This window comes from Rhinolophus hipposideros (assembly GCF_964194185.1).
Source record: "Rhinolophus hipposideros genome assembly, chromosome: 17".
Lineage (NCBI taxonomy): Eukaryota > Metazoa > Chordata > Mammalia > Chiroptera > Rhinolophidae > Rhinolophus > Rhinolophus hipposideros.
The window spans coordinates 54805873-54814326 of NC_138063.1; the positions used below are offsets into that span (position 1 = coordinate 54805873).

Here is an 8454-nt window from a genome sequence, read left to right on the forward strand (position 1 = left end):
GGGAAACGTGTTCCCTCCACCTCTTACCTTTTCTTTTCATTCTACCACACTTTCCTCATCCTATGTACGATGGAACATGTTATTTATGTACTTGGGAGTTCAGCACTTTCATTGCCTCCCAAGGAGGCTGACGTGGAGGCAAACTGCAAATTCAATAATCAATATATTTAGAAAGTTATCATAGACTTAATCTCTCTGTGCCTGAATTTCCTGTTTGGTAAAATGGAATGATAATGCTCCTAATAGCATGGAATTGTTATGAGGAGTACGTAAGAGGTGTGTGAGTGTTAGTGCCTGGTCATAGGAAGCACTCAGCAGATGATGGCATCTTCGCTGTTGTTGTTGTTATTATTATTATTATTATTTATTAGTTTCAGGTGTACAAAACAATATAATAGTTAGATATTTATAGTCCTCACAAAGTGATAACCCCCCTCACCCCCCTCAATCTGCTATCCACCTGACATTGTACATTAATGAAGCCCTCCTTTTTAGTTGGCCTTACTGGCAGGATCCATCAAGACTAACTTGAGAGATTTTGATGTAACATCAATGTTTTTTATTAGTGCTTTCCCATTTAATCCCTTCAATAACTACATAGAAGAGAAAAGCCTAAATTTTAAAACAACTGCTAAACCTAAGTTTTCCAGCTTCTCTGCTCTGAGTTCTTGTCTCCTAGCAGTCTGTGGGCCCCTTCAGTTAATGAAGGTTTGCTCTGATTGATTTAAGACTAGTGATGTTATACTGTATGTTAAAATAGGTTGGTACTCCTAAATACACAATGGTATAATTACAGAAGTAATTAGTTTATTTTAAAAATAGATTACTTAAATTCCCAACTGTAACTTTTTAGCAATTGATACTGAATAAATGATCTCTCCAGAACACTGTTATTATCTCAATTTGAACATTATCATAACTATTTTTTTTATTTTAATATTTTTATTGAGGTAAAATTCATGATATAAGATTAATGTTAACCATTTTAAAATATAAAAATCAGTTGCATTCAATACATTTACAATGTTGTGCAACCATTACCACTATCTAGATCCAGAACATTTCTTTTTTGATTTTTAAAAATCCCATTTATATAGCAACCAGAATAGAGTATTCATTGTACTAAACTTAACTAGAAAATGTGTACGACCTATTTGAAACAAACCTTTTTTTAATATATAAATTATTTTTTTCAGTTACACATTGATATACATCCAATAGTATTTTATCTTTTCAGGTGTATAGTATAGTGATTAGACATTTATATAATTTAAAAGCAGTTATTTCCCCCCTGCTCCGCTCCCCATTAGTCTAATACCCACCTGGCACTATACATAGTTGTTGCAGTATTATTGACTACATTCTCTATGCTGTGCTTTACATCCCCATGGCTATTCTGTAAGTACCAATTTGTATTTCTTAATCCCTTTACCTTTTTCACCTAGTCCCTCAACTTCTCCCCTCTTGCAACCATCACTTAGTTCTCTGTATATGTAAGTCTGTTTTGTTTTGTTTGTTCATTTATTCTATTCTTTAGATTCCACACATAAGTGAGATCATATGGAATTTGTCTTTCTCAGTCTGACTTATTTCACCCACTAGGTCCATCCAGGTTGTAGCGCTGTTTCCCTTTTCTTCTCTGCCTGGTTCTCGTCCGTGATCTTAACCAGCTTTAGGCAGTTGTATGTCTTTAAACGTTAAATATATCAGGTGGAATACTTCTGTGTAAACCAGCATGTAGCTGGCAGAACTTATTGGAAGGGCTTAGATTTTTGTTTCAAGAAGCTCTTCTTATCTTAAAAAAAAAAAAAATGTGACTCTTTTTTTAATGTTTTTTTTAAAAAGCTTCTTTAAAAAGTTCCAAGAAATCTTCCAGATTTTTTTTTAATTCCCTTGAACAGCCTAGTACCAACTGTTTTTAAAACAATGTTGGCATGCAGCTCATCTATAGTTTTGGTAAAGAACCATTATTTAAAATAGGTGTTAAATTGTGTAGCTTTATGTCAGTGTTCCCATTTTATGGCTAGAGGATGAGGCAGTCAAAACTTGCCTGGAGTTAAATATTCATTTTCCAACTTTCATCACTGAATGCATTGTGGTTTCAAATTCTCTTTTGATGTTACATTCTTCGCTTAATTTGCTTCACAGATTTTTTAAAAAATTCTATTTCAGCTGAAATTTGTAAGCCAAATTAGTTGTCTTCTTGACCCTTTGCAGAAAAAGAACCTAAACCTGTTCCATTACAATAGTGTTTCAAGCAGGAAAATCTGCTCCTAATATGGAGTGTAGGACCAAGACAAAATGAATGAAAGGGATATGAGGGGAGTTTAGGGTAGTATACAGTAGTTGTATACAGTAGTTGTATACTTCTGTAGTATACAGTAGTTGTCACTGAGGTATTATAAATTCATAGAATAGTGATTTACCTAAAATCAAATGTCAAGTTACTTTCGTATTAGTCATCTTTATTTTTCATCATTCAATTTTTTAACAAGCTAGTAACATTTTTTCTGTGTGAACTTCCCTGGATTTAATAGTCTTAATAGCTGCAGCAGTTAACCACTGCTTTTCCGCCTTCCCCTCCTCCTTTTCATGCTTATCTTTATTTCAGTATTGTTGACATGATGAAAACATTTTAATGAAAAACTCAATTTTTATAAATGAGATGGCATTTTGCTTAACTTCAACTTGTTTTTTAAAATCCAATGTTGAAATATTAAAATGTGTTCATTGCTAGCCATTTAAAAGTAGATCTTTTTAGAGTTGAACTTGTTGACTTACCATTCCAGTGCTAGAAAATTTTAAGCTGTCACGAATTAGATCACTGCTTTTCTATGGAGCCTAGGTCATGTTAATAGCATCTAGAAGAACTTGGAAACATGAGAAAATATTTTTAAATTCAGCAAAATTTGGGCAGTTTACATAAGCTAGCATTTAAAATAGCATTACAAGACAGATCTTGTTTGCTTTATTCTCTTTATGACTTATTTAAAATATTTTTAGATTTTTATGCTTTGAAGATAAATAAGGTAGTTTTATACTTAGTGACAAATACTTATTTTGAGCACAATGAGTTTCCAGAAAGTTTTTATCCATCCTAACCATCATTATAGGACTTAGAATAAATATGTAATGTTACAAATTTCAGCATCAACTCTAATAGCAGCAACTCAGTATAAGTTTAATAAGAATAAGAAAATAAGAATAATAAGAATAAGAAAATCATGTGTGTAAAGCACTAACTCTGTGCTCTATTTAACTAAATGTAGGTCATAGAAAACTTTCCTCTCATGACACATCCATAAGCTTAAATTTTACCAAAAGGAAAATGGAAAAGCTGGTTTCCTTATATATAAGAATGACTTCTTTCAACTTCAGAGAAGAAGCAGATCTTTGCTATAGTATTTCACTTGAGAATTTTTACCACAGAATTGAAATGTTCTTTATTATAAGTGTTGAGTGCTTTTGTACTTGTCCCAAATATTAGACATTTTGACTTTGGACGAGGGCTCATGAAATATAATTGCTGGTTGAGAGCAATAGTTAGCTTGCTGTGTCAGGTAGAACAGAATCTTTTCTGAGAATTATGAGAAACAATTTTCAGCCTTTCATGACATTTTTGTCCATTTGATCGCTGTCTGTGACACTAGTAGGAGCACACTTCCCTTTAATCATCTGTAGGGCACATGAGGTAATAACTGCACCTTTCGCAAGGCTGTTCTGAGGCCTGATGGGGCTGCTGTCAGTAAGCTCCCAGGCTGGCACACAAAAGTGGCACTGTGGAGTGTAAAGTGACGGCAACATAAATAAAGTAGGCGACTTTTCCCCCAGGAAGTTACAGCAATTTGCCTAGTGCAGAAGGGGGTGAGCATGAATGTATCTCACGGATGTTTAGCCCACTTAGTGATGGATTATAAAGAAGGAAGGAAACATTAAGATTTTTGTAAAGGTTCTTTTTTGGATTCTAAGTGATCATCCCTTTCTCACGTCTTTTTAAACAGAATTTGTTCATGTTCCCACTGAGCCCTGAAAAGCATCCTTCTGTTGACCTGTTGTGTTATTCAAGGCTAATCTCTCCTGAGATGTCTTAGCTAATGTGTTTCCTTCCCCTCTTCTGTGCCCAGGTCTCCATGCACATGGCGTGCTGCAGATCCTCGCCAGCTCTAGCTTCTGAGCTGACAGACTCTGCCGTGTCACTTAAGAGGGAAGGACAGTTCTCACAAAGTCACAGGCAGGGAACAACACTGCCATCAAGCTGTCATTACTTTTCACCCACGCACAGGAAACAAGCTATTTGTTACTTCTTTTCAGTGTCTTTCATAATGATGGTACCTTGGCTATGCTAATGTGCTAGCTTTTTCCTACAAAAAGTTTTTTTTTTAAATTATAAAAGAAAAATATGGTTTATATAATTTGTAGCTTCTGATAAGCACTTTAAGTATAGGTGGGGGCATATAGTGAACAAGGCGGTACTTCACGACTGCCTCTGTGCTCTTAATATGCTTTTGCTTCTGTGTGCCTTTGCTATAAAATTGGTCATTAGCTAGTGAAAGGTTTTGAACTAGACCTCTCCATTAGGTTCAGCATACTTTACTATTACCTTTTCCCTTTTATGTGTGTGTGGGGGGAGTGAGCGAGGGAGGGAAAGAGAGAGAGAGAGATTAAAGCAGTTTTTAATAAGAGTACCAGATGGACATGAAAATGTCCCTCTTACTGGTAGTGTTGCATAGCTACATTAAACTTCACGTTTCTTTCTAAATTGCACTTCACTTTATTCAAAGTTATCTGTAAAACTAAAGCAGATATATGTTTATCATAATACGTTTTTTTAAAACACTTCCTCACAAATATAGAACAATTTTGTAGTCCATACTGAAATTTGATAATAATAGGATCTTGCAGAAATTTATTTTGGGATGTTTTGTTACTTTTAGTAATTCATAAATGGTAGAGAGCCTCTTAAATTGGCAGATTGTTCTACATTATTCTGAGTATTGAAGTGCTAACATGAAAGAGAAATTGTAGTTTGTCAATGCCATGGACAAGGTACCATTTCTTAGAAAGGCACACTAGCTTTGACATGGGGAAATAAGGTATTAATGCATTTCGGAAAATAACTCAGACTCTAAATACACATTTATAATTTTTTCTCCTGCATTATCAGTTATATCCAGGAAAAAGGCTTTGAAATACTTAAGCTATTTTCTACATTTCTAGCCATTGGAAACAAAAGTATGTATCAGTTCTGACTGCTGAACTCTAAAATATGTAGCTCAGAGGTGAGACCAAGGGATGACGTACCTCCCTCTGAGGGAAATCTCAAAGCTGTAAGTTTTCACTTCAAAAACGATTAAGATTGAAAGCTGGTGACATCACACAGGCTATGATAAAGTATATGTAGTCTCATTCACCTTGAGAATAAAGGTATATTTTTGACTCTTGGGACCTAGTTTTATGAACAAAAACAAATCTGTCCACATACTGCTTTTAAATATAAGACACTAATTATCTACCTTGATATAATCTGAAAATCAGTTTTCAAGATTTTTGATAAAAGTTTCATATGAATTTTGGAGCAAGAACTATACAACTCTGTTAATGATGGGCATGGGACAAGTCGGTTTATGTTCTTCCCAGTTGAGATGTTGCCAAACTCAGTAAGGTCAGGATACGTAGGATGTTCTCTCACCCTTTCTTAGGTAGACAGACACCTGCCTTTGCAGACAGAATATGAAGCTCAAATCAGAACTCTGATTCCCCCTTTCCTATTTTTATTGATTAGCCAGGAATAAATATGCAGGAGTATATGAATCAGATTTTAGGTTTTTCTTTCCTTTGCGCAAGCTTCATATTAAATAATAACATCAAAGAAATCAGAACTAAATTTAAGTCAAATGTAACTGGACCAGGTTCTTTCATCACAAACCTCCTGAGTTCTCTGCAGACATGTGCTTAACTGTGGCAGGTGATTGGCTTGTTGCCGGAGCGTCATTTTCCTTCTCTCTACAGAGCCCAGCATTACATCAACATGCCGGTGCAGTTCAGACCAAAGTCGGTGGGCAAATTTGAAGCTTTGCTTGTTATTCAGACAGACGAAGGCAAGAGTGTAGCTATTCAACTAATTGGTGAAGCTCTTGAAAAAAATTAACTAGAATACATTTTGTGTAAAGTAAATGGCATAAGTTATATTTTGGTAACTTCATTTTTCTACACTACAATTATTCTTTTGTATATATTTTGTATGATAAATTACATATGTAAACAGTAGACTTTTTGTTGTTTTGAGAAGCTAATACTGAAGACCTGACTATCATGTATCTAGCCTATAGTATTGTACTTAACTTTTAAGGGAAGGAGAGTTCTATTTTTGCATTGATTATGATATTCTAAATAAATATGGCAGATATTTTAATGTCCCATATCCAGAAATAAAGTTAATTTTTACTAAACTTGTCTTTTTTATCTGATGTCATACAGAAATCAGAATATTGCTTTATTCTGCTAATTATTTCCAAGCTCCTGGGTCTGTTCTATGATTTTTTCCTCCATTACGTAGATTTCTTTCCCCTAAGAAATTCCCTCTCTCATTGCCAGTCCTTTAGCTCATTGCCCAGAATAGAAAGGAAAGCTTACTTTTAATGAAATTGTTTTCCTCCAGAGTGGGAGACGTCTTCATATTCTATGCAAATACGTTTAAGATGTTGATATATTTTAAGATAACATTTGTTGTGATTAAAACCAGATGGGACAACTACTTCCGAATGCAGCGTAGAAGGGGCATTCAGCAAGCAGGTACCAGTAGGACAGAGCAGTGAGTCACTGAGCAGACAGAAAAACTCTCTTGTTGTGACATCTTTAGCTGTGGCAAGGAGTAAGGTAGAGAAGGTGACGTGGTTACCTGGTTTTACCCAGGAGGAACATGACTACTGCTTCTCAACCATTACCAGCAAGCCTCCTGATAAACTTCTGAGCCCCTTCTCCTTTGAAGAATCAAAAGCCCAGACTGTGAGCATTTGTGTAGTGGGTTGAGGGTGATCACAATGGGATATTATTGATGGAGCAGAAAGACCGTGGAACATATGAAAAGCAGCCTAGATGACATAAACCCAGTAGCAGTTCAGAACAAAACGATTGTGAGCTTGAGACAGAAAAACAAATTCTTTGTCTTCCACCTCATTTTTCTCTTGCTTAGAATTTCTTAGAAACTCAAATTTGTGAAAACTTTTACAAGTTAAACAGTTGTTGGTTTTATTGATGTTGCCTTACTTCAATTCTAGATTTTGTACATCAAATGTGGCATGACTTCATACTTCAATGTGTATTTGATAACAGACACACTCAAAAATTTTAAAACAGAGATACTGCTTTTTCAAAATGTTTGCTGTGGTCTTTCAATCCCTAAGTGTTGTGATGTTTCCGTTTTCATGTAACCATCATTTTGCTTCTTAGGTGATACTCAGGAGGTCACAAAAGAAGGGTTAAACAAGCAAAGAAATTTTAAATGTAACTAACTCTTCTTCCATAGACAATATACTTTCGTGGATAATCATATCTTTTTTTTTCCTAAAGATTTTTATTAAAAATATAGCTAACATACAATATTATATTAGTTTCAGGGGTACACCATATTTATTCAACATTTATATACCTAAAGAAGTGATCACCATGATAAGTCTAACAACTGTGTGACACCATACTATGCTATCACAATATTATTGACTATATTCCCTGTGCTTACATTATATCCCCACGACTTATTTGCTTTATACCTGGAATTTGGACCTCTTATTCCCTTTCACCTTTTTCTCCCTTTTTAAATTTTACCAATTACAGTTGACATTCAATATTATTTTATATTAGTTTCAGGTGTACAGCATAGTGGTTAGCCATTTATATAATTTAAGAAGTGATCCCCCTGACTAGTACCCATCTAGCACTATACATAGTTATTACCATATCATTGACTGTATTCCTTGTGCTTTGCATCACCATGACTATTTTGTAACTACCAATTTATACTTTTTAATCCCTTCACCTTTTTCACCCTGCTCCCCAACCACCTCCCATCTATCACCCCAACAAATCTAGCATACGTACAATATTATTAACATATATAATAATATACATAATTATAAATATATATATGTATATATATACATGTATACATATATATAAATAATATAATATGCAATATTATTAACTATATCCCTTATGTTATACCCTACATCCCCATGGCTACTTTGTAACAACCAATTGTACTTCTTAATCCCTTCCTCTTCTTTCACCCACACCCCCAAACCCTCTCCCATCTGGCAACCATCAAAATGTTTTCTGTATCTATGAGTTTGTTTCGTTTATTAATTTTGTTCTTAGATTACACATACAAGCAAAGTTTCATTGCATCTGTCTTTCTCGGTCTGATGCACTCAACTCAGCACAACACCCTCCAGGTCC

The 8454-nt window shown here is 34.6% G+C and overlaps 1 protein-coding gene across 9 annotated transcripts in view; it reads left to right on the forward strand.

Moving 5' to 3' along the window:
- The window catches only part of CEP192 (centrosomal protein 192), a 148701-nt gene extending 141329 nt beyond the window's left edge, over nt 1-7372 (forward strand). For all 9 annotated transcript variants that reach the window (XM_081078513.1, XM_081078514.1, XM_081078512.1 and 6 more), the window contains one exon: nt 6010-7372. In XM_081078513.1, coding sequence (XP_080934639.1) covers nt 6010-6148 — 139 coding nt within the window. In that variant the 3' untranslated portion in view covers nt 6149-7372. The remainder of the gene's footprint in view (nt 1-6009) is intronic.
- The last annotated feature ends 1082 nt before the right edge of the window (nt 7373-8454 follow it).